Source organism: Poromitra crassiceps (genome assembly GCF_964638095.1).
Source record: "Poromitra crassiceps genome assembly, chromosome: 1".
NCBI classification, from domain to species: Eukaryota; Metazoa; Chordata; class Actinopteri; order Beryciformes; family Melamphaidae; genus Poromitra; species Poromitra crassiceps.
Window position 1 is genome coordinate 107,125,267 of NC_139623.1, and position 27,442 is coordinate 107,152,708.

A 27,442-nucleotide genomic window follows, 5' to 3' on the forward strand; every position below is an offset into this window, starting at 1 on the left:
AATCGATTAATCCCGATTTGATTCGATTCCGATTCGATTAATTTCAATATCGATTTGGTTAGTGATACTAAAACATGTTTTTTGAGCTGTAACCTGAATTACATGATTGTCCAGTTATGTAACACAGGGGTTCCCAACCTTTTTTGCGGACTGGTTGTCAATTTTAATGGTTTTAGTTACACACATATTTACTCACCAGGTGGTGACAAAGGGTAAATAACAGCCTTTTCATCTGTCAATAAAGACACTTTCACAATTATGCACAGTGATTTGATTTCACCCTATATAATTTCCAAAAGTAGATATTAATAATTAAACATTTCCATTTATGTAGCCTACAGTATTTATGCTTTTGTTTCAACTACAAACATAAATAAACGTCAACTTTAAACTATGTTTCAACTACCACACACACACTATAATATTATAGCCTATGTTTATAAAAAAAAAATCGATCTCTGGACATATGAATCGATATCAAAAGATTAAAAAAAAAAATCGATTAAAAGTCGGAGAATCGATTTTTTTTTAACCCAGCCCTATATATTTCCTATATTTCTTGAAGAGATTCGTTTTCAGTTCATGCTGGAAAACAGGATCATAGCAGGGAGTTCCCCAAGCCCCGGTAGGCGGCGATTTCTCCGCCTACTGGCCTCTGGTCTACTGGTTACTTTATACACTGTAAAAATATATATATATACAGTGCACCTGAACGCAACATACAAGATACCCGCTGAATAAGTGTCCAAATGTTCATGTCATTCTGGCCAATACTCCACTTCTGTTATAACATTTCAGTCTGGAATATGGAATATCTTTCAATAATCTTTATGACTAATCTAACTATGAGTAATCTCATGTGTAAGAAATGACTGTTCTACATTGAAGTAAAACTGTAAATAATTAACTTGTTGGTTTGGGATTTATTTAGCTTCAAGAGTGCATTTTTGTTCGTGTGACACTCAACACAGGCTTTGAGAATCCCGGGCCACTTACTGATACTTATCCATAAATTAACCCACTCATATTCTGGTTTATTTCAAGAAAAACATTTTGGCTAGTGGAAATTCTAATTGGCTGGTAACTTCTAGCAGCCATATTGGCAGGTGGTCAAAAAAGTTAATTTCAAGCCCTGCAGGGAGAGCAAGTGGTGATGACATAGGAGTGAGTGATTAAAGGATCAAATATTGGTGTTTAAGACTGAATAATGACATCACAACTGTTAATTTAAAATGAGTTATTCCTCTAAACCTGACGTCAAATGCCCCAAATTTCCGTTTGGCCCCTAACCCTCAGCAAAATCTGGCCCTCTGGTAGCGAATCGATTTTTTTGTGGTCCTCTCTATCATCAAAGTTCCTGGGTTATGGCATGACAATATTTGTTCAGCCCCCAGCAACAATCTGGGTTTCTCATGTGGCCCCCCATGAAAAATAATTGCCCACCCCTGATCTAGCCTCTTAAATTGGTTCTCAAAGTGAACCAGATTCATGCATTTTAGTTTAAAATGTAAAAAAAATTCTTACAGGGGGCATGGCCCCCCGAACCCCCCAAGAGGGTCCAAGCAAGGTCTACCCACCACAATCTCTCCAAATCCTGTGGGAAACATAGTTATTAGTATTTTCTTTGTTCTTAAAAATATACATTGCCTGTTTGTGTTTTGCAATATGGATATTGTTTTATTTATAATTAAATTGAGCATTGGGCCTTTATAAGAATGTTTATTTGTATTATTTCAATTGTCACACTCATGGATACCTATTTCAGGTTTGTTTATTAATTGGGAAAAGGACCACTGGAACAAACGCCGCGAACATGATCCGGCTACTTTTTCAATCTGACTGGCTACTCAAAAGTTTGGGGAACTCTCTGTCATAGACCCCATTTATTAAAATGAAATCTGTATCTAGATATTGAGAGGTGGTCTGGCTCATTATTAAGATCAGATCTCATCTAACTGTACAATGTGTTTGCATAAAGAAAGCATGTTCGCTCAGGGTAGATTAGAAATGTAATCAGCACACCTCCTACTTTTGAGTTACAGAAGACAAGACCTTCCTTGGCAAAGGAAAAGTAAGTACAGGGTGTACAGTAACAGCACCAGCTGAGCCCTACACCTGCCCTGTTTGTTGTGGTTGACAGACAGACAGACTTACCACCTCTTTACCTATTGGCTTGCTCTGCGTAGCACATGGGAACAGTGACATCTGATAGTCACAATGCGGACAGAATGCCAACGACAGCCCATAAAAACGAGCCGTAAATGGAAGGGCATGATGGGACTGTTCATTACCCACATAGCACATCCAGATGCACATCGGATTTTAATACCAGATGAAAACAACTTTTCAGCAGATGCTTTTAGAGGGTTTGTACAGGTTTTCCCATTACATTCACAACTGTTTCTGCCCTGAGTGCCCTTGGTGTGCACTGTGCAGTAGGGTTGTGCGATGTCAATCAAATAACCATGGTGATGGTTCCACAGTGAACCATCGTGATGGACGATGGCATCGTCATTGACGGGGGTGGGGGGAATAATTAATTATTTATTAAGTCACTGCGGTGCCATTTGTCTAGCCACTGCAATACGTTCACATTAACAGGACAGCTGGGCTCGACATGAGACCAGCGGGCTTGGATAGGCTACGTAGCCTCTGTGCTAACCGCACAGAGCCAGGCGACTGAAGCAGTGGGGCTGTCACTACCAGCAATTTGAACGGAGCAAAACAACTAACGTTAACGTTACAGATCCTCACCAACGTGTGTGTGTTGAATTTAACTAGCTGGCAGAAAACTGACTGAATTACTGGCTGATATAACATTAGATTCTCGTGGGCTTTTGAACGTAATGAGAGAGAGAGTGAGTTGAGGAGAAATGACTCGAGAAACACAGCAGCAGCAGCTGTATCTAATGGAGCAACTCCAACTTTCACTTTGGAAACAGGCGAGTTAAATTCACAGTTGAAGACTTGTACTCACTTTGGGCTGAAAGCAGGAAAGAACGTGAAGTATTTTCTTTGTCTTAAAAAGTTTTCACAACAAAACAACCGACTTCTCACGCGCGGGGGACGCCCCGGCGACATTAAACAAGCGCACCCAGTTCAGAGAAGCAGTAGAGCGGAGGAGGGGGAGGAGGAGGGGAGGCTTCTCTGAACTGAGGTGGGTGCGCTTGTTTAACCCATTGATACCTGATGCAGCATTTGCGTGTATATCCCTCCTTTGTGTGCGTATCCCTTTGTTAACGCGGTTCACGGTCTTAAAGTAGAATTTCTTTTTTTTTAACAACAGGGAACAGCCCGGGGGGAAATACCAGTCTGGTGGTTGTTGCGGGATGAGATTATGACGATATGTGGCGAAAACGGGAATAAAACTGGCTATTTAGATGCAGGAAAGACAGGCTGCCACTTGGCCCCCTCGGAGCTCCATTTTAGGACTGGCTTGGACGCTATTGATCTCAAAACAACGCTAGGACGGCCAGAAACGCTGCGGAGATCGCTGGGTGCGTCGTCAGATCATAATCAATGTGAGGAGAGGGGTCCAGGTTAAAAAAAAACGAAATTCTCCTTTAAAGGGATACACACACAAATGCTGCATCAGGTATCAATGGGTTAATGTCTCCCGCGCGTCACGGTAAGTGGACGTCATTTTTTATTATTAAAAATGCACAATTTTAATTCGAACAGATAATTAATCACGATGATCCAATGTAGAAGGCTCAGAGGTCGATGGGGGGTCGGCCCATCACGATGGTCGATGCTATCGTCCATCGTGCCAACCCTACTGTGCAGTACACATTACATTTACAGCGGTTTCTACCCTGAGCGTTTGGTGAGCACTGTGCAGTACACATTACATTTACAGCGGTTTCTACCCTGAGCGTTTGGTGAGCACTGTGCAGTACACATTACATTCACAGCTGTTTCTACCCTGAGCGTTTGGTGTGCACTGTGCAGTACACATTACATTCACAGCTGTTTCTACCCTGAGCGTTTGGTGAGCAGCACTGTGCAGTACACATTACATTCACAGCTGTTTCTACCCTGAGCGTTTGGTGTGCACTGTGCAGTACACATTACATTCACAGCTGTTTCTACCCTGAGCGTTTGGTGAGCACTGTGCAGTACACATTACATTCACAGCTGTTTCTACCCTGAACATTTGGTGTGCACTGTGCAGTACACATTACATTTACAGCTGTTTCTACCCTGAGCGTTTGGTGTGCACTGTGCAGTACACATTACATTTACAGCTGTTTCTACCCTGAGCGTTTGGTGTGCACTGTGCAGTACACATTACATTCACAGCTGTTTCTACCCTGAGCTTTTGATGTGCACTGTGCAGTACACATTAGGTGAGTGTGAGAATAAAAGACTAAATTTTGTGTGTTTTGGAGCAGTTGCAAAGTTGTAACAGGTTTTGCCCTGACAATGACACAAAGAGACTTAAAGCCATATGTACGAGGGAGATAGACAAAAAGAGACTTGTTAGAACCTAGGGATGTCACCGTGTACACGACTACACTGATATTAAATCATATCCGTTTAGAAAAATCAATAACCGTTTACACGTCTTTTTGTGTGTGTCCTTTTAAATAAAGTTTTGACAATGGTTTTACTGTGTTCTGGACTCGCAATCATTCATTTCTCATCAAAAATAAACTGTGTGTGTGTCCACTAAGCGTATTCCTGTCAGTACGCTGGTGTGCGGCGATCCCAGCTAGGAAGGAGATTGAAAATAAACTCTGCAGTGGCTTCAGAAAGGCGCTGGTGCGGGCTCTCGTTTTCAGGCAACTAATAATAGAGAAACTATCACAACAGAGACAGAAAGGCTCAATTGTGGGAGGAGATTGGCTAGACACTTAACACATTAAGTGCCATAGACGACCTAACTCGTCTTACATAATCCAGCGCTTGAGTGCCAAGGACGGACTAACTCGTCTTACATAAAGATTTTTTTTTTTTGACGGTGGTACATCAATCAACCCCTTTTACATCTTCGAGATAATTATAGGAGCAAGAGCATGTGTGTAATCTATTTTACCGACCACTAAGTGGCGACAGATACAGAGAGAAGCCACAGCCACGGTACACCAAAAGCAGGCTTGGCGATTTTACAGTCAGGAGCCCCGAGACACACACACAGAACGGACAGAGATCCCCTCCCCCCCACACACACACACACACACACACACACGCGCGCGCACACACACACACACTCGAGTACCTTTGCGCATAAATAAGACCAGAATCGCAAAAGCTTCTTCAAAGCTCTCAGCCGACACCTCAAGAAACGAACGAGCCCGTTTTTACAGTAAGCCAGACTGCCCGAGAGCCGCCAGCAGCAGCAGCCCAGAGGAGCAGCAGCAGAGCGGAGTAGGCTGCCTCAAGATTGGAAGAAGGGGATCGCGAAGGAATTTCTCTCCCGTGTCTAACCCCCCCCCCCCCTCGCCTCTCCTCTCCTCTCCTCTTCCCCGCTCCTGCGATTCCCTTCTCTTTTTTTAGGATCTGTGAGGCAACAGAAACTCGCCTGTGACAAAACACTGCAAAGCCACACCTACGGAGGGAGGAGTTTGGAGACACACACACACACACACACACACACACACACACACGCCCGCTGTTAGGAGGAAGGAGGAGAAGACACACGGAGGGAGGAGTTTGAATGAGAGGGGTGTTTCCTGTTGTTATGGAGGAAATTACTGTTCAAAACTATTGTTTAGAATGTCTGACGGTCTTACTGATGCCAAAAATGAATGGTTAAAGTGACTGTTTCACAAAAAGCCATTTATCTCTGAATAAATTTCCAGACGCTGAAACCATGCTGTACTCAACGGCTAATATCTACATAACTACTAACTCTGCAAACTAACTCTTTTAGACAGAGAAAGCACACATTCTATTAGTTATTTTTAGATGATTGGTGTTCATGAATTCTTAACAGAAAAGAATCCTCGGCTGTTCTAAAATGAGCCAGAATCGTCAAAAACACCCCTGGCACAACTTACCTACAGGAATGAAAACATGGCTGGCATTCAATGTGTTAATGGTGAGTGCTGTGCTTTTTATCACAGTACGTGTTATCTGTTAGCTATCAAGCTATCTACAGCTGCTAACGTTATTTTCAGTCTGCGTCCTGGCGGTGAGAACGTCAGTCCCATCATCCTCGACGCCAATGTTATGTCTGAAGACCTGGTGGACCACGACGTGCTGTTTTAACGTTTTATTAACAACGGCTGTGAGTCGTACAGGCTAAACTCTCATGCTGCTACGTCTCTAGCAGGCTCAAGATGACAACAGTCAAACGTTCAGGCTAAGTTCACCCCCACTTACAGCACTGTCATAACACTCTTAAAGGGCCAGTCCCACTGACGTGGAGCATACACAACAATCTGCTGCCTGTAAGCTACAGATGATAACTTTATCGGGTCCACAACACACACACACAAAAAACATCCGGTTAACCGGTTACACGCTGCCAGAAGGTCCTGTGTACACGTTTAGAAAATGTTGTAACTAGGGGTGCACCGATCACGTTTTTTGCCACCGATCACCTATGAGAAATATCTGCCGAACCGATCATCGACCGATCACCGATATATATATATATATTTATTTATTTTTTAAGCAGCTATAGCAGTCTATTACAGAAAAGTTTCCATTTTACATATAGGCCTACATTTCATGCATCAAATTGAAAGTGCAGCACATTTTCTTTTTTTCTCTACATCAATATTTTATACTGTGTAGGCTAAAGGAAACCGCCAACATGATTTTTTGTGTGCGAGATAATTGGAGCACAAGACTGTGTTGAACTAAATGGCTAGAAACATTTTCTTTATAGTTCAGTTTATAAAGGAACAAAAATATTCCACTTCGGGATTTCCATGTTACCAGTTCAATGCAGTTCAGTTCACTCAACAAAAATACTCCATCCGGGATTTCCCTGTTACACAAGAAAAATAACTTCGACCCAAGGAAACTATTTTATCGATTTATAAGCTAAAGCGGCTAAAGCTAACCGGAGCTATTAACGTTACGAGGATACACGCAAATATTGATCAAACACGGACTTAACAGCATGCAAATGCCTCGGTAGGCGGGAGGACTGGAGGTAACTTCTCTGCTGAGTCTGCTCTAATCACCAGCTGATTTGTGATTCAAAGACGCAAGGGGTGTGTTGACAGTCTGGTGTGGTGTGTGGAGGTGAGTACACTGACGAAAGCAAAGCGTGTGCTTTGCAACACAATGATATAAACGTTAGAGCACAATATGAAAGTTAAACGGTAGACATTGAAGACATGAAAATGGGCTGCCTCATGTTTCTCACGTGCAGCATGATCGGCTATGCAATCGGTGACAATAAAGAAATATCTGCAATCAGCAGATCACATATTTGAGGTAAAAATCGGCCGATACAGATTGCGTGCCGATCGATCTGTGCACCCCTAGTTGTAACCGTTGACATCCCTATTAGAAGCTCATTTGAATATGAGAATAGAATAGAGAGCCCCAGGGATGACGTATTTTTGTAGGCTGAATGCGGAAGTCCCGAACTTCCTGGTTCTTCACTGTTTCTGTCTATGTGATTTTTGAATGGGTTTTTGGCGCGATGCTTCAAATGGTAAATGGTAAAATGGCCTGCATTTATATAGCGCTTTTATCCAAAGCGCTTTACAATCAGTAGGTAGTCTACATTCACCCATTCATACACCGATGGCGGCAGGCTGCCACGCAGGGTGCCTACACACCATCGGGAGCAAGGAGGGTTAAGTGTCTTGCCCAAGGACACAACGACAGCAGCTGGGAGGGAGCAGGGATCGAACCGCCAACCCTTGCGTCATTGGCCGACCCGCTCTACCTCCTGAGCTAAAGCCGCCCCCAGATAAGATCAAATAATGTCTGTGGGCAACGCAAGTTTAATCAAACGCGAACCAAGGTTCAGCGGGATAATCTTCACACATGAGGACCACTTTCATGAGTTTTGTAGCGTAACTGCGAGCCCTAGAAGTAAAAAGCTTGAGCTAAGCTAATCCAGAACTACACACTGTCGCATAGGCTTCCACGTCACGTCAGCACTCAACCTGGACTGTTGTTGATGTGTGCACTGATTACCCCGGGCTGAACGGGGCTGAACCAGGTGAGGGAAAGAGAATTTCCGTGTTCGTCCTTGAAGTGGTGACGTTATTGACGTATATATCCCCATCGACTCAAAAGTGTAGTCTCATTTAGCCGTTTGCTAGCTAGCCACCCTTTTAACGGCACATAAAAGCTTCAAAACTCATAAAAGTGGTCTTCATGTGTGAAGATGATGTTACTAAACACTGGTTCGCATTTGATTAAGCCAGCGTTGCCCAGAGAGATTATTAGAAGCATTGCGCCAAAAACCCATTCAAAACTCCCATAGGCAAAAACTGTGAAGAACCAGGGCTGTTAGCATCGATGATTTCCGGACTCGTTCCTGGGGCTCTCTATACCTGCAACAATATGATTATACATATTGGATAAAAGGATGGGGAGATACAATGGTGTGACATTTAGAATTAGGAATTTTGTTCCAGATTTGAGACAGTAAGTGCACGTGTGTGTGATCTATGTGTGTATCTGCGTTTGCCATGACTGACCGATGAGCGGGTCCGTGACGTGGGTCCAGTCGATGCAGTCCTGCAGTTCCAGCTGGTAGTGTGACTGGATGTAGAGCAGCAGGTGCTGGTAGAAACCCACACCGGCGATCAGGTGCGTCCGGTATGCGCACTCCAAGGCGCTACGGCTGTGGATGTGCTACAGCGGAGAGGGAGAAGTAAGTAAAAGAGGAATAAGAATCAGAATTACAATCAAACTTTTCTGACCGTCGCTGTTCCACTGGTCATGCTCAACTTGTGAATGTTTTTATAGGAGCATGTCAAGGCAGCTATGTGAAGAAATGGCTGGAGGACAAATGCAAAGTGGCCTGTTTTCCACAGCTGTGATACCGGTTACCTTCTTGTTCGTCTTGATAACCTGGATGACCTCGTAGTATACTTTCCTCCAGAGCAGCTCCTCAGCCTTACGACCATAGTCGACAGGGTGGAGGAACATCAGTTTCACACACAGCTCCCTCAACCTGTGCGCGCGCACACACACAGACACACACACACACACACACACACACACACACACACACACACACGTACGTTATGGAGAGTCTGGTCACCAGTTTGTGTGGCAATTTAATCTTGTTGGCCAACCCAAGTTACACATGAAGTTACATGAAGAGGTGGTACTACAGATCTTTTCTTTTGGTTGGTCTTTAGTCCCACCTCTTGTTTAAAAAATGTGACATTGATGAGCAGCGCGCCTCTCCAAACGAGAGTGCTCCAGAGCGCTCCGCCCAAAAACACTCGCCACCAAGGGCGCTGAAACAGCAGCTGTGGTGCTGAAACAGCAGCTGTGGTGCTGAAACAGCAGCTGTGGTGCTGAAACACCAGCTGTGGTGCTGAAACAGCAGCTGTGGTGCTGGGAAGAGAAGCGCTCCTAGCGCGTCCTTACCATAGAGAGTGAATTGCCATGCCCTCCTATCACCTTCTATCACTATTCCATCTTATTCTATTTTAATACCTTATTATTCGGTCCTTATTTTAATACCTTATTATTCCATTTTAATACCTTATTACTTCTTTATTACCGTTCGTATTTTAGTGTTTGCCACAACTGCCTTAAAGGAGAATTTCGTTTTTTTTTAACCTGGAGCCCTCTCCTCACATTAATTATTATCTGACGACTCACCCAGTGTTCTCCGCAGCGATTTGGACCGTCGTAGGCGTTGTTGTGATCGAAATAGTACTCCAAGCCAGTCCTTGAATGCGCTCCGTCGGGGCCACATGGCAGCGTGCTCTTCCTCCATGTAAATAGACAGTTTTCTTCCCGTTTTCGACCCATATCGTCATTATATATATATAAAGAAACATCAGACTGCCAATCTCCCCCGGGCTATTTCCAGCGGTATTTACAGGCATCCCATTTCCTCCTTTCGGGTCAGTGGCACCAACTCTCGTCAAGTCAGTCCACAGGCCAGCGGCAGGAAAGTCTCGCGGGACTTGACGAGAGTTGGTGTCAGCTGACACCCCAAAAACCTACAATCCGCTACAGAAAAATGTATTTTGTTTGTTTATTAACTGGCCCCTCGCCTTCTATCATTTCATGAAAGTGGCAAAGCAAGTTGAGTATCCCTGACCTATAGAAATTTAGTTTGTCATTGTAAACCCCCCCCCCCCGCCCACCAGTCACCTGTGCTACCCTATGCACTTGAGGGCAAAAGGGGGGCAGAGGTCTGCCCTCTTCAAATGGAATAATTAGGTTCGATTTGAATACTATCTATGCAATATCTCTCTTTTCATTTATTTCAGATTTTCGTATTATGGTCTGTAGTGTTTATGTTTTTGATAGGTTTTATCCTTCAATAGGCATCTATAGGCTTGCTCGTCATTGTACTCATACAGTGACAATAAAGGTGTCTGTCTGTCTGTCTATCTATGAACAAAAGGGTCGAAAATAACACAGGGTTAAATAAAAGAATACACCTTAGAAAAAGAGCATTGTTCTCAGCCAACCTCCCCTGAATAAAGGTTTATAAAAAAAGGACCCACCCTACTCTGCCTCTGATTGGCTAGCAATCGTTGCCTTCACCATCTGTCTATGTTTTGCCAAGCCATTTCTCTCGCTTTGTTCATTGCAGCAGTATTGCCCTTTTTTAGTGATAACTCTTTTATTCCTCGTATAATTCCATCAGCAGTGTTTGTTTGGCTGGTGAGAAGAACACCACTCTCTGTTTGACGTATTTTTGCAACATTGTATCGTCTTTTTGACATCACTGACTCAACTCGTCTGGGCTTCTGATGTACCCCGTGCGCATGGTCCGGGGACCACAGGTGGTCCGCGAGGCTCCACCTGGTGGTACTCAAGAGTCAAGAGCCTTGCTGACTGCCATCAGCCTAATGGCAAATAACAATAACAAACAAAACAGCCTAATTGTTATTTTAAACATCAGTATTGGCCCAGAACTTAACAATCTGTGCATCCCTAGTGTTTCTGATGCAATTGCATGGTAGGGTTGGGGTTTGGAGGGTGAATAAATAAATAACAAAAAAAATATATATATATATATACATATACATATATGTTTGGCGATAGGCTGTCTGCAGGAAGAATGAGTTGGCAATATAATTTAACGGCTGTGTTACAGAAAGTGTGCCAGGTCCACGGCATAGATGCTCACAAGGAATAATCACAGTTTATCTCTATTATCCGAACTGAATGATTTGGAGCAAAGAAGGCAGCCAAGGTTTGCAGTTTTAGTCGGCGTGGTGGTGGTTGGTCAATTCATGTGTCTGTCATGTATGCTTTTTTGTCTTGGGGCGGCCATTAACCACTTTTGAGAGTTGTGCTCCAGACGTAGATATCATCTACGGCTGGCACTGTGAGACTAGTCAATAACAGGCCATGACCGAAAACTCAAGATTCGGACTGATGTTTGTCATTAATAAGCAGGAAATTGACTCCGGTAATTTGGTAAAAATAAAAACCCAGTCCCTCACAACTTCTGCCTATAGTAGAATACTATCATAGAGAAGCATAATGAAGAACGCCTGTCAAGAATAAAATAATAATAAATAGGCCTGAAGATGCTGCAATCAGACAATCTTATCACTAAGCTGCTCTTCTTCCAGAATGACTTGCTGGCATTTGCCATACAGGACCAGTGACCTAAATTAGTCCAGATTCCAGTCCAAACTGCTGACGTTTGCAATCATGTAAAAGAAATCCCCCCAAAATAATCCACAGTTTCACCAGTCACCAAAACAGGATGTGAAGAATGAAGACGTTTTAACGATAAAATGCTCGTTCTCAACCCATTATACAAAACACAACTGGCTTCCTGCAGTTGGGTCGGATCACGTTCTCACCACAAACGCACCGTACCAGAGTTCGTTTGGAACTGCACCGAGAGCACCTCTCCAAGGAGCTCTCAGTGCCATTGTTTGGTCTGCTTTTGGTGCACACCCAGAGTTGGATTGCTGCATTAACACCTGCCCGCACCAAGGGGGAAAACTAATTAAGAGTTCAATTCATTCAACTGAACCAAACAAGGTGTGAAAAGAAAACATCTTCAAATCTCTGTGGTTTGGAGTTTAGTTTCTCTCCTGTGTTTCTGTTTACACTTTCGGATATCTGCTTCATTTTACCGTTTCCTGATCGCTTTCAGCCGTATCGGAGCAGTGCTATGTTAGTGAAAACATTTTCTGTTGGCTGCTGCTTCATTAAAAAAGCTTTCCATTGACAAACTAATGGAAGGCTCTTTATTGTGAGAACTTATAGGAAAAAATTTAATGTTTATCCACCATTTTTGCAGGCGCAACTTTTTGACCACTAGCCACAGCTATCATGGTATATAGCCTGCTGCTTTTCGACAAGTGTATCATCAGTTAAACACACACCTTCCAGAGGGTTGCCCTGTTATAATGGAAATGAAAATCCCAGCCGCGCCAACGGATGTGTATGGAAAAGCTCTAACGCCTTTTCCTTTGAGCTTGAAGACAAGCATGTTTTGTTTTCCATGCCAGATAGAGATTAACATGATAATTGAGTGATAGAACTTCCAGTTGAGCAATTAATACAGACCTGACATGTTTCAACATCAAAAGTAAATCCATATTGTGGAGAGCAAAGTTGTGGTCCAAGTTTCAGTTGCTAAAGCTTCATTTCACACCCTCAAAACACCTGAACCTACTTGTTGCGAAGGCTGATGTTCTCAGGCTTGAAGACCTCCCTGTAGGATGCTTTGCTGCCAATGATGACATCAAGCTTGTGCACAGACTCCACCACGGCCCTAGGTGATGACGTTCAGCAATAATAGAAAGCATTAGCACACTGACATTAAGGCTAACATTTTTTGTAGCCGAAAAGCGTGCCAAGCGCCAATTCAAAAATGGCACACCATTACGTTAGCTGGGCTTCATTTATCTCTGGAAACAAATCAAGGTGAAACTGCAAACAAATCCAATGATTATGGAGCTAACACAAGCTAAACTAATGTAGGCTATTTTATGGAGGTTCATTTAAGGCTCGGTTACACTAACGTTAATTTACTCGTAGCCAGTGCCTCCATTAGTAAAATGTGGCTAACGTTACGCTGGCGAGTATGCTGTGATGTCACACCGTACTGACGTGAGGTCACTGTCGTTAGAAACCAAACTAACTGGTCAATCGAGTGAATGGATACATGGCTTCTCTCTTGTGATGATAAGCATTTGCTGTCTAGGGCTAACGTTAGCCAAAACAATAACGTGAAATTAGCACCTTGGTTGGTTGGGCAAAATGGCCTTGCTATCTTACCTGTAAAGCCGCTTGATGAGAAGGACTTTCGCCTCTGGCTCGCTGTCCTGCCCAGGTCCACTCATATTAGCAATTAGCGAACTAGTAGGCTATTTGATCGCACGCTCCGGCGTTTCCTCCAAACCCCCCTGTGACCCACAGTTGTCACGGTTGCCCGGGCTTGCTTCCCCCGACAGTGACAACCGTGTTGATAGCCAGCTATCGTTAGCTGTCAAGCTAACGTTTAGCTTTCCTCCTCTACCCTCCTAACCTAAGTCTCTCTCGTCTCTTGTGTCCTTTGGCAAAACCCCCTCTACCCATCCACTCTGGGTAGCTGGCAGGAGGGGGTGCCCGATAATATATGCTCTTCCTGGTCAGCTAAAACGCTCTGATATGCTTCTTGTGTTCCTTGTTGCAGCAGCCATCGCTACGAAGGCGGCCATTATTCCTATCAGGCAGCGACCGCGAATACCGCGAGAGTTCAGTACATGTTCACGTTCACGTGATAGGGGTTGCCAGCCTGGTTGCCAGATATCCCATAAATCCCTCTTCTGATACTTGATAACCCTTTCTCAGCAAGCATGTTTTTGTGTATTTTTCAGGAACCGTCATTTAGACATCCAGACAATATACAAATTACATTACTGACTCTACACACATCGTGATGGTAAAGCACCAGAGGCAATATGTATACGTAGGGACTAGTGGTGGGGACAGTTATTTCGAATCCCACATAGGTTACAGTTGCGTAGGCGGGCACAGGGAGTGGGATTCGAATAAGCGCAGCAACAGACCGGAAGTAACTCCAGTGTGTCCCCACCGCTTATTTCGAATCCCACATAGGTTGATGTAGGATTTTGTCTTTCAATATCCTCATTGCAGCCTCGCTTGGTGTTGTTGCTTCTCACAGGAATGGTGTCCCTGTAGAGCCCAACATGACCATGAGTGCCTGGCCAATCCCGGCGCTTGACTGCTGCGTAGGCGGGCACAGGGTTTTGGCGTAACCTATGAGGGATTCGAAATAATGCTGGGGGCATAGCACTTGAAGAGGGAGTTTCCCCCGCTTCCGGGTCCCCGTGCTGCCCGTGACGCGTGTGTCCCTGCGTATCAAGCAACTGCTACAATTGTTGAGAATTAGCGTTAGTTACTTTCCATAGAGTAACTAACTACTAACTATAGACGGTTTTCACGGAATGGTCAGTCCTGCACTTGAATGTTTTTTTTTCTTTTATGTCCATAGCAAACACTGCAACAGGAAGTGAGCAGGGGTTCAATTTAGAATGTTTTTGTTGTCAAGTTAAAACCATCTATAGAGCAACTGACTAAATCCTAAGAAAAAGGAAATCCGGTGCACCTATTGAGAAATCAGAGTTTACTGCTCCCTCTAGTGGTTAATTTCTCCATCTGTATGTGTGTCACCCCCTCTCTCCCAGGCCCATACCTCTCTCTCTGTTTTCATAATTACTTTACCGCAGAGTTCAAACAAGACAGAAATGGTTCCACGCTGGTTTTAAATACACATAATGAGAGCAAACTGCTGGAAAGGCCATACCGCCTTGGTGTGCTGGATTTTCCTGACAGCTGCTTTCACATTCCTCTTGCTTCTGTAATGTTGTGATCAAATAGTACATTAGAAACTTCCTCTTGGGCCTTGGCAAGCTTGAACCATTCAAGTTTGTTTTAAAGCTTGTAAATGGAGCCGGGGTTATTTTTCCAAGGCAGGTGTGCATACAGTATATATAAACAAGCCTAGACAGATTATTACATTAGGCTATTATTAAAGTGATATCCTCTAGCTAGCATAAGGCTTTGCATAATGTAATGTAGTGTAGAGACATTTTATGTAAGTGGCACAGGTACTGGTAAGAAGTTTAGCTTTAAAACCATGATATGTGTGTGTGTGTGTGTGTGTGTGTGTGTGTGTGTGTGTGTGTGTGTGTGTGTGTGTGTGTGTGTGTGTGTGTGTGTGTGTGTGTGTGTGTGTGTGTGTGTGAGAGAGAGAGAGAGCAATAACCATAAGTATGATTTCTCCTATCTTATAGTAGATAGGCTACTGTATGTTTTTTTCCTATCACAGAAATCAACTCGGACCCATTGAAATTATCTTGTGACCATCTGGGGGTTGAGACACCCAGGTTGAGAACCACGTGCCTTATAGGCTAATTACAAGCTTGGTTCTATATTGTTTATTCTGTACATATATTCTGTAATGTCCCTAGTAGCAGCACAATCAGTTGGGGAGAAGATCTACTGTGCCCAGTGTCACCAAGAGGAACATTGGTGTCCTGAGCCTCAGAAAATAGAGGACCCAGATGAGCAAGCCGTGACAGAACCACAAGTCAACTTAACCTTAATACGAATCCAGAGAAAAAACATCAGTTTTAGACTCTACAAAAATGTATCATATTGCAAGCATGGTGAGAAAGGTACGATTACCACAGCAAAACCAAAACCTTCTAAAAAAAAGTCTTCCAGATACCCAAATCATCCACTTACAGTAGGACTCTTAATTTATTCAGATAAAGTTTAGATTTGTAGTTGTTAGACGATCTAGTTTCTTTCCCAGATGACATTTAATAACCTTAAAAGAGGCTGGGCCTCTAGGATGTCACACGCGCGCACACGCACGCGCACACACACACACACACACACACACACACACACACACACACACACACACACACACAGCGTTATATGTCCAGTAAGCGAGCAAACATTACTTCCAGAGAAGAAGCTGAGTTGGTGCACTGAAAAATCACACCAAGTTAAGAATTAAATTATTTATTTATTTATTTATGTATTTCTATCTCCAAGATTCACCCACCCGAAAAATATAAATTCCGGTTTCTTCAAAAAAGAAAAGAAAAGAAAAAGAAAAGAAACAATGGCATTTTCATCAACCGCATCAACAAAATCAAAGTGGCAATAATCATTATCATTATTACAATAATAATAATTCAATGATCAGAATATCCACATTCATAACAAATCCATATACGACTGCAATACACTCTTCAACATCACTCTTCCATTAATATACACCAAATCCCCAAATGTCTGTCCTTGTCAAAACAACAATAGAGGAGTTTTGGGGGAGGAGCTATGGCTTGTCAAGGGGGTGAAAATGAGTGACCAGCGAAGTTGATGGATCTAAGGTTAGTAAGAGTATAAGGGGGAGGCACACTTATTTCATAAGGACCTATACAAAAACAAGCAAAATGGGAAATGATGACAGTACTTCCATGGAAAGATTTGCCCATCTAACCAAATCTTCAGCTGACAAGAGGTTAGAGGGCTCCATAAGAGGCAGAATTTGGGGAACTATTTAAGGAATATAGAAGGGTTGTCTGAATAAATATATAACTCTGAATGACAACCGTTGCAAACATATACCATAGGAGCCTAAAGTGAAAATCAGATACACAAGAACTCAAAACAGGTCGAGAATCTCAAAGAAATGCAGATGGAGGTTTCTGGAAATATTATCCTAAGTCTATATATGTACAAACATTGCTTGGTCACCCAAATCTACTTAAAAAAGCTTTTTAGTTGGTCAAGAAAATGAGTGCAAGCTTTAAGATTACACAATAATAATAATAATAATAATAATAATATTATATTATTATTATTAAGATTACACAAGTTACTTGTGTGAGAGAGCTTCAGGAATGCAGCTAAGTGACATACCTTGCTGATGTTCTAAAGGCCTCAATATGCTTGTTTAGAACTGCATCTGATAACAGAACAAGGTAGGATGTCCAAATTGACTTTGCCTATTATAGTTCCCCAGAACTGGCTGATATGGGGAGGTACTAGATTATTGGAGGCTGGCCGTCAACCTAGGGGGCGGAGGGGGGGGTAAAAAACAGGAAAGAGCCCAGGTCCAGTATGGCGGTAATACTGACAGTTCACTCAAGCAAGATGGAGGCAGGCTACGATCGGCACAAGCTTCTTCAACATTTTTATGATAAATCCACCTCAGCTTACGAGGACTCAAAAGGCGATTTTCTTTTTATCGAGCTCTCGGCAAGCTTCTCCTCAAATGTCTTTGTTTCTGCAACCTCCAGTGAATAAAAATGTGTGTTTGCATTTGTCTTTACATTTTAAAACCTTGGTCAATGCTCTTAATTGTCCTATCGCCCAATCACCGACGTCACCCAACCCCCACAGCTTGCTCTGCCGGTGTAGGTACTGGATCTGGTCGGCTTGCCAGATCTCGAATGCAGTACCAACACCGGAAATGATTGTGACAAGATGGATCTCGTGGAGGTCCCCAGCCTCCCACCCACCTTCATACCCCACTACTCCCTGGGGAGGGGGGCAGGCCTGGGCAACCCATTCGGAGAGGTCAGATTCGGAGAGCGACCTGTTTGACCTGCATTGACCCCGCCACCAAAATGAATGAACAGAACCCAACAAAAGCCCTCAGAAGCTGGTTCAGATACATTTCTGTTGAAGCATAAAGAGGCCTGAAGTCTGCACACAAAGTGCCTCTGATAACTGATAACTGATAACTGTGAAACACAATTAAAAAACCTTTCCATGCCTCAGTATTGGTAACTTCAGAAGACCCATTCATAAAGAGAGAGAGAAACATTAGAGGGGGGGGAAATACCTGTACAATCTGCATGTACAAACTATACACATAGACATACCATATATACACATTTATCCAGTATATACACAAAGATTTATCCAATACATACACACACTTATGTACAAACACATTCACTCTTCTTTTTTTTTCTTTTTTTTGGCAGAACCTCTAACATATCTCTCTCTCTCTCATCTTTTCAGTGATAAGAGGTGGAAATGGCTGGGACTTCAACTCAGGTTGCTGTCAGCGGAGAGTCCATTCATAGAAGCAGAACAGTTGTACAGCAGCAGTTTGACTCCGGAAATGTGTCAAACGACCACACCCGAAACCAAGAACTCACCGATTCACCTCTGCTCCGGTAAACTCGAGGCAGGTAGGTTGAATCTGCTCCGATAAACTCCAGGCAGGTAGGTTGAATCTGCTCTGGGTAAACTCCAGGCAGGTAGGTTGAATCTGCTCTGGGTAAACTCCAGGCAGGTAGGTTGAATCTGCTCTGGGTAAACTCCAGGCAGGTAGGTTGAATCGGAATACAAAATAATAAGATGCACGAGCCGTCCTCATCATCCGAAAGGCCTTCACATCGTCCATAAATGGAGAGCTCCATGGCGATTGTCGGGCGTAAAACCATCCAATCATCCTTCCACTTTTTTCTATCTTAGAATGATTATAAGCAAGTAGTAGGGGTGGGGGGTAGAGGAGGGAGGGGGCACAGCAACGTGCAAATTTGTGTGAGGGGAGCAGGTATAACACAAGTTTGTCCCTTTTCATCACAGTCCCACAGGGCAATGATTCTCCTCAGCGTCCCGCAAGATTGTCTTCATAAGAAAATGTGGTTCATATAAAATGGATAATTTATGAACTTCCATTAGATAGATAGGCGGCTATCTTTATCAATAAATAAATATCTGCTCCGGAAGATTTCTGATGATTTTTCTCATAATATGGTAAGAATAAGCAGTACTATCATATAAATATAAATAATAACATTCTGTCCAGTTTTCAAAGTTTTCATTGAAACAAGACTTTTTTTTTGAAGTGGTTTGACTTGTATAGGCTGTGCATATTTAGTTTCCTTTAAATCAAAGTCTGAAAGAGATCCCAATGGAAGAGAGAAAACTATAACATGAGAAGTAGTTGTAAATGTCAAAGAGCAAATATGTCTAAAATGGAAGTGAGTAAATAATGCTTTTGAGAATCCTAGATAGATAAGTAGAGAGAGGAGTCCAAAAGTAATGTGAAAAGACTCTAAGAGAGGGAGAAATGTTTTGAAATTAAATCAGCTTTCACAGAAAAGTGAAGAGAAGTCAAGCACCTTTGAAATCCATCTTACCCACAGTATAATACATCTCCCTCTCTCTCCTTTTGAGTAGTGTGCCTTCCTTGGCCTTGTGTCATCTTCCATTCTACCGACTGATCGGACTGCATAGCTGTTCTTCGCATGCTTGATAGGCCAACAAACGCCATAACATGTTGGGCCTGCCTTCAAAAGGAAACTGTATATCCAATCACAAGTTGTCAAACACAGAAAAATCCAGTTATCCAATCAGAGAGAGAGGGCCCAAGTAAAGTATGGTTAAAAAGAAAAAGAAAAAACCCCCAGCATTTTCCTTACATGGTCCGCTGGGGCTCTGCACCATCCTTTGAGCAAAGAGAATGGGACCAATGCCCCAAGTTCTCCCTTTGTCAGCCAATGGCGTCACGAGACAGGGCTCTGGACATTTGGGAATGCCACCCTGTGGACTGCCCAAGGGGGATGCGCCAATTAGGTTCCAGATTGTCCTCCATGAAGCTTTGAGAGTGGCTAGGGGGAGAAGAAAGGGGAGACACAGAGAGAGAAGAAACGGGGGAAGTGCTTGATCAGCTGCTATTGAAGCATATATCATCCTAGGCGGACCAAGTATCTGATGGCAGTCTTTCCAAAGCTGGACTCAATCTCTTTTTTGTGTTCAGCTCTGAGGCGATTGCATGTTTACCTGAGTCTCTCATTTATTTTTTGTGTCACTGAGGTATTTTTCATGGCAATAGTAATTTCTCAGTCATGGATCATCTCACATCTCTACGAGAGACTAATGTTCAAACCTGGCCTGCATTAAAGCCAACACTCGGTACACACGAGTAATTTCACAAGGAAAAAAAGTAGCCCTACAAGCTGTTGAAATTGAAGACGGACAATCTTTCCCTGTGTAGATTGCTAGCATTATTAACATTTGGTGGTTCAACAGTTAAACATTCACTCTAATTGATGAATGTCACGTTTTGTGTTTTGTGGCTGATCCACTAGCCTACAAAGCACTAGCCATGGTCATTTTGACCTTTGACACAGCAAAGTACAGCATGTGATTTGTTTTCTCAAACAGTTTTTTCAAACAAGAAAAAAATGGCTGATACTACAAAGCTGACGTGAAACTCTTCCAACTCTCCTTGGTTCCTCCTAAACTCCTAAACAAATACCAAGCTGAGTGGCTGTAGAGCGACACCAGAGACAAAAACACATTAACATCTGGACAAACTTTACAATAGACGGTTCATACACAAAATGAAGGGATATGGCAACACATTACAAACATTTTCGGTGTTTCAGCGTTTGACACATGAGAAATCAAAGAGTTAATTTCAAAAATACTATATACTGTATATCGATATATCATTAGCAAAAAGATATTCTTGAAGTTCCTCATACAATGTCTTTAAAATAGAGGATTAATGTCGAGCGTTCACTCTGTATACGTGTTGTCATTTTGTCAAATAAGGATTTAATTTACCTTTAACTCCTCAATAAGTACCTTCAATTGTTTTAATGCTGTTTTTAAGGAGTAGTTGTCAGTCTTTTCAAATGGTGGCTATGGTGGCTATCTCATTTTGGGATTCAACCTCAATTTGTGGTAAGAAAACAAAGAAGTGTTTTTGTCATTAATCTATCATGAGCCTCACAATATATTGTCAGTGTTAATCTATCATGAGCCTCACAATATATTCTCAATGTTAATCTATCATGAGCCTCACAATATATTGTCAGTGTTAATCTATCATGAGCCTCACAATATATTGTCAGTGTTAATCTATCATGGGCCTCACAATATATTCTCAGTGTTAATCTATCATGAGCCTCACAATATATTCTCAATGTTAATCTATCATGAGCCTCACAATATATTCTCAGTGTTAATCTATCATGGGCCTCACAATATATTCTCAGTGTTAATCTATCATGAGCCTCACAATATATTCTCAATGTTAATCTATCATGAGCCTCACAATATATTGTCAGTGTTAATCTATCATGGGCCTCACAATATATTCTCAGTGTTAATCTATCATGAGCCTCACAATATATTCTCAATGTTAATCTATCATGAGCCTCACAATATATTCTCAGTGTTAATCTATCATGAGCCTCACAATATATTCTCAATGTTAATCTATCATGAGCCTCACAATATATTCTCAGTGTTACTCTATCATGAGCCTCACAATATATTCTCAGTGTTAATCTATCATGAGCCTCACAATATATTCTCAATGTTAATCTATCATGAGCCTCACAATATATTGTCAGTGTTAATCTATCATGAGCCTCACAATATATTGTCAGTGTTAATCTATCATGGGCCTCACAATATATTCTCAGTGTTAATCTATCATGAGCCTCACAATATATTCTCAATGTTAATCTATCATGAGCCTCACAATATATTCTCAGTGTTAATCTATCATGGGCCTCACAATATATTCTCAGTGTTAATCTATCATGAGCCTCACAATATATTCTCAATGTTAATCTATCATGAGCCTCACAATATATTGTCAGTGTTAATCTATCATGGGCCTCACAATATATTCTCAGTGTTAATCTATCATGAGCCTCACAATATATTCTCAATGTTAATCTATCATGAGCCTCACAATATATTCTCAGTGTTAATCTATCATGAGCCTCACAATATATTCTCAATGTTAATCTATCATGAGCCTCACAATATATTCTCAGTGTTACTCTATCATGAGCCTCACAATATATTCTCAGTGTTAATCTATCATGAGCCTCACAATATATTCTCAATGTTAATCTATCATGAGCCTCACAATATATTGTCAGTGTTACTCTATCATGAGCCTCACAATATATTCTCAGTGTTACTCTATCATGAGCCTCACAATATATTGTCAGTGTTAATCTATCATGAGCCTCACAATATATTCTCAGTGTTAATCTATCATGGGCCTCACAATATATTCTCAGTGTTACTCTATCATGAGCCTCACAATATATTCTCAGTGTTAATCTATCATGAGCCTCACAATATATTCTCAATGTTAATCTATCATGAGCCTCACAATATATTGTCAGTGTTACTCTATCATGAGCCTCACAATATATTCTCAGTGTTACTCTATCATGAGCCTCACAATATATTGTCAGTGTTAATCTATCATGAGCCTCACAATATATTGTCAGTGTTACTCTATCATGAGCCTCACAATATATTGTCAGTGTTACTCTATCATGAGCCTCACAATATATTCTCAGTGTTAATCTATCATGAGCCTCACAATATATTCTCAGTGTCTGAAGGTCTGATCAAGGTAGTTGCATGGATATTTTCTGTAACAAAATGTATTTTCTTGCAATGCAACTGCACCGTAGTGAGTTTTAAACACTTAACACATGATAATCTATCAATGGCATTTACGTGTAATTATACCTGCAGTTTATGAGCAAGTCACTTTAATTTGGAAAACTTCAGATTGTACCCTAATGGACGTCAACAGCTTTTAAATGGAAAAAGACCTTGATAACTGAAAATAGATTCCCTTTGTCCATTTAATTCACAGCAGCTTCATTCAATCTCAAAATTATAGCTCTCATTGTAAACAGAGTTATGTCATAGCAAGTGCAACTGCCACTGACTTTTGCGGGTTCGGCACCACAAATTTGAAACAGCTCAGTAAACGTCATTTGACCGATCCCTCAAATTTGAAGTCACACTGTGGAGATTTTAGGGGAGCTGCTCTGATCTATGTCAAATGACAGATTGGAGGATTTTTTTTAATTTTTTTGATCAAAAATTGACATGGAAACCCCACTACCCCATTAGACATAAGAACACAAAGGGATGCACAAAGAACAAAGACAGAGACACATACAAAACATACTGGCGGGAAATTGTCCTGGAAAAGACAAACAGCTGGATAGAGAGGGAGAGAGAGAGAGAGAGAGAGAGAGAGAGAGATTGAGTGAATAATGAGAGAGGCAGTGCTATGGTAGACACAGACATTGGATTTGAAAATGGCACCATTTGTTTCTGTTTAGCACCAGTTTATATCACATATCGGTTCTGAGATTGAGAAGAGAAAAATTGCACGAGCTCAGTAAAAAAAAGAAAGATGTCCCCTTAGATTGAAAAAAATATGAAATTCCCAAAACGTCTGCACATCTTCAATCGATTTTGTCATTCAAGCTCTACGACACAGCATCTTCTCACTTTGAATCCGTTTTTCAGCCCTCAGATGATTTCTCATACTGTACAAGCAAAGCTAATTGGATCTCGTCTATTTGAAAACCCTGTTGAAATACACTCAAAGGCACTAAGGAAGCCAGACTAGATCACTACATCTCTACCCAAAGAATTTGCAGCCTGGCATATTCACGACAGGTATACTTAATACACCCACATCCATGGGAACCACTATGAGGTGGTTTGTAGCACTATGATGCTAATGGCTAATATATGAAGTCTTTGGGGGTGTAAGACATTCTATAGCGTTTGTTCCTTACACGTATTTCTCTTTTGTGAAGCCACAGACAGGCAATGAGCACACAGAGCATGTTCACATATTGGCTTGGTATGGCAACTGTACGTTACGTTTGACTGGCTCAAACAGTTTACAGTGTGTGATAGAGTATCCTTATCTTGTCCTGCAAGAGTGATACTGACCAAGGCTCCATCTGAGCATCAAGAAAAACAAGTGTCTGTTGAAGAGCCCTTTGTGGTGATGCGTTATGCACTGTACAGGACCTGTACAATAACTATTCATCCCCCACACACTTTTCTTCTCTCTCTTGCTTGGGCAAAAGTATATCAATAGGGACTTTTTTTGTTTTGTTGCAAAACATTGTCTTGTTAAATGGAAGAGGACAGGGTTTCCTTTTTAATTGTGCCATCTCTCTCTGATTTGGCTTAGTGTTGTGTTTGACCTACTCCCCCTTCTTCTGCTATGCCAGTTGCTGCTGCTGTTGCTGTGGTCCCAGTTGCCTGTGAGGTTGTCATGGGGGAGGATGTTTGGTCGCCACGGAGCTCTCCATTCTGACTAGGTTGTTGATGTGGAGTGTGTAGGGACGGAGGGTCTACGGTTTGGGAGAGGACTCCATTGTGGGGCGGGCTGTCAGAGGAAATGCCCGAAGAAGAGACTTTGAGGTCTTGATCGTTGGTTCCTCCTCTGCCTCCTCCTCCACCACCTCCCCCTTCAGTTTTCACACCGGGGTCTGCAGAACCCAGGGGGGAAAGCTGGTCCTCCTAGCGAGACAGAAAGAGAGGGAAGGGGGAAGAGGCGGGGAGGCAGGGAGAGATGGTCGCAGGAGAAAGGCCATTCAATGGATCAATGGGATTGATGGGAAGAGTTGCAAAAGGAGATGGCCGATCGAGGCAAGATAGGAGATAACGTGACATATAGAGGAGGACAGCAGCAAATAGCGCATGTCGAAGAGGCGGGAGAGGTAGGTAAGTGGGAGGAGGTAAGTGCACAGTAAGGTAAAGATGGGAAGAGGGCGAGAGGGACCCGAAGAAAAGGGTTCAAGATTTCAAAGTGCAGAAGGCGGAACGTGGATGGAGTTGTGGGTGAAGTTTCCAAGCGGACAAAATCAACACAAGCAGAATATAAAGATGTGATTGTGGGCATGAGTGCATGTCAAGGCCATGTAAGAGGCAAAGTAAGGCAGGATTAGAAAATGAAAGACACGTGATAAGGGATTTGAAGAACCACACAGACAGACAGACGGACAGAAAGGAGAGAGAAAGAGAGAGATAGGCAAATGAGTTACGTAGTCGATGCGTGATGTACACCAATAGAAATGGCAGCATAGGAAAAGGGGTCACAGAGAAAGAAGGAATGGAGGGCATTAAAACCCTTGAGGTAATAGGGTCCTGATCCTCTGGTGATGAGTAGCGAGGGGTGTTTGTCAGTGATAGGTGTCAGAAAAAGTCAGGAAGTGAGTCATCCTTCGCCAACGAGTACAATTCCTGTTCAATAACTGCTAAGTCTCTAGGTAAATGTGCGTGCTTTAGTAGCTGCAATAGACCTTAAATCAGACTATAGGAAGGGCTTTAAATGACGGTTTCCAAAAACATCTTAACAGCACAAAGCATCAGCCTTATAGGACATCAAAGACATGCAGAAAGCCACATAGCGCCAAATTTAAAAAAGCAAAGGTTAAGTTGCAGCCTATGCCCTGGGATTAAATCCAAAACTCTGTCGAATTCACCGACCAAAATTTCTAACCCAAACCCATTGATCACTTGGCAATGAGCGCTCTTCAAATGCTGCATGACTGTACCAACAGTACCAACAGTACCAACTGGGTTGGAACTTTTGATCAGCGATTAAGCCAAAGTTTGGTTTTGCCGTCTTTCCTTACCTACATTGGCGCAGAATAACATCAGTGCAAATATCAGTTTCATTTCAGTTATTAGTTGTTTTTTAATCAAGGTCTGTTTGCAAGCTTGCACTTCCAGTCTTGTTCACTGTAGTCTGTGTAGGAGCAGTGGGAAGAGAAAACAATTGGGTTATTGGGCCAACTATGAAGACTTTAGAGATAATGCTGCTTAATGTAGCCAAGAGATGCTGCCAGTATAGAAGCATTTGGAAAGCTGGAATTCACAATTTTACCATCAGGCCTGGGTAGAAATACCTCTTGAAATAATTGCACTTCATTTATTTTGTCAACATATACATAACATATTTTTGACAGTAAATACCACTTTAATGCTTACACACACAAGGTATGAAGTAGTGTAACATGAATGGGATGAAGTGCTGGAGAGCGGAGAGACAAGAAGGAGTAGGGCTAGTTTTGTCTGCATCCAGTAGAGAAATGGTGCGAAAAGAATCAAAAGCTAATTAGCACTGGATATGGCTGTGTCCATTGTGAGTAGAAGGTGTTTCCATTTCACTAGAAATTGAAAAGGAAATAATAAAATAAAAAATTACCCCAAAATTGGATCTGAATTGGCAGACCTTTTCTCTTCTCAATCAGAACCAAAATGAACAAGAATTCATACATTTTCAATTGCATTTTGCTAACTGGTGCTATGAACAGCTATTCCCATCTCCTACGGGACAAACACTTACAGGATGCCAGTAAGATGACTCCAGTGACGTCCTTTCACGGCTCTAACTATTACAAGTCACAAACACCAGTTGTATTTAATATCCATGCGTAGACCATTACACATGTCTATTTAAACACCAGTTGTATTTAATATCCATGCGTAGACCATTACACATGTCTATTTAAACAATGTATTTAATATCCATGCGTAGACCATTACACATGTCTATTAAACTGGCAAAACAAGCAGCTAACCGCACACACAGCAGCATTTTTACTGACATCCTTTTTAAAACTTACCAAACTTTCTTCACTCACTGTCGGCTGTAGTGTTTGATTACTTGGTGTGATCAATTACAGCTGGGTGTGAGAGTGTGTTTGATGCTGTAACTAATGAATGTTAAGGTACTGGAGACACAAAGCACAGAACATATAGTGGACTGTTGAAATGTTAGGTGTATAGTAAATGGTGTAAATACAGTATCATACAGACAGGTGCTTACCCATTTCCTCCAATCTCATTTGAATAGGTGATGTCTACAGCAAACTGTAAAGTCCTGCTCACCTCCACGTTCAAAATCTGATTTAAGTGTGGGTTAACTCAGTAGGCTATACAGCAATTTTAACATGAAGAATAATCTGCTTAAGGCTTGTGATGACTGGCTCGCCAAGTGAAGAACTCTGAAGTACAACCAAAATCAACACAGTACGCATGACACACAGTAACAGTTGGCCTACACACCATTCAGTCAACTAAATGTGCCTTGGGTGACAAACACATACACAAATACAGAGATATGAGAAACACACACTCACTGAAAAGACACAGAAACACAGAGAAACAGACGGAAAAAACATGTGCACATTAATCAATCTTCTCCAGGGAAGGATTGGGTCAGATACGGAGATTTCCCATAATTCCCGTTGTTTATCTTGGGGCGAGTTGGGAGGGATGACAGTTTGAATGGATGCTCATTGTAATGTATAGGGAACACTGGTAAAAACTTGTAGTGCGGGTGTATTCCTTGCAGTGTATTAAGAGGGGGGGGGGGGGGGGGGGGGTGATCCACAGTCAAATATAATTCACAAAATGTTATCCATTGATTTTGAACAGTCTGTCAATGAGAATGGCAGTCTGTTAAAGGACCTTTCGATACTCTTCTACACTTACCTCT

At 42.1% G+C, this 27,442-nt stretch overlaps 2 protein-coding genes across 2 annotated transcripts in view; both read right to left on the reverse strand.

Annotated features, from left to right (window-relative positions):
* Positions 1 to 13,777, reverse strand: part of smg5 (SMG5 nonsense mediated mRNA decay factor) — a 37,346-nt gene extending 23,569 nt beyond the window's left edge. The window contains exons 1-4 of the mRNA XM_083634561.1: positions 13,366 to 13,777; positions 12,761 to 12,859; positions 8,974 to 9,097; positions 8,619 to 8,775 (exon numbers count right to left, since the gene is read on the reverse strand). Of these exons, the coding sequence (XP_083490687.1) occupies positions 8,619 to 8,775; positions 8,974 to 9,097; positions 12,761 to 12,859; positions 13,366 to 13,430 (445 nt within the window). The 5' untranslated portion in view covers positions 13,431 to 13,777. The remainder of the gene's footprint in view (positions 1 to 8,618; positions 8,776 to 8,973; positions 9,098 to 12,760; positions 12,860 to 13,365) is intronic.
* Positions 13,778 to 19,624: 5,847 nt separating this feature from the next.
* syngap1b (synaptic Ras GTPase activating protein 1b) overlaps positions 19,625 to 27,442 on the reverse strand; it is a gene marked incomplete at its 3' end in the record, with an annotated part of 206,033 nt that continues 198,215 nt past the window's right edge. Inside the window, exon 21 of the mRNA XM_083635164.1 lies at positions 19,625 to 19,742. Coding sequence (XP_083491290.1) covers positions 19,625 to 19,742 — 118 coding nt within the window. The remainder of the gene's footprint in view (positions 19,743 to 27,442) is intronic.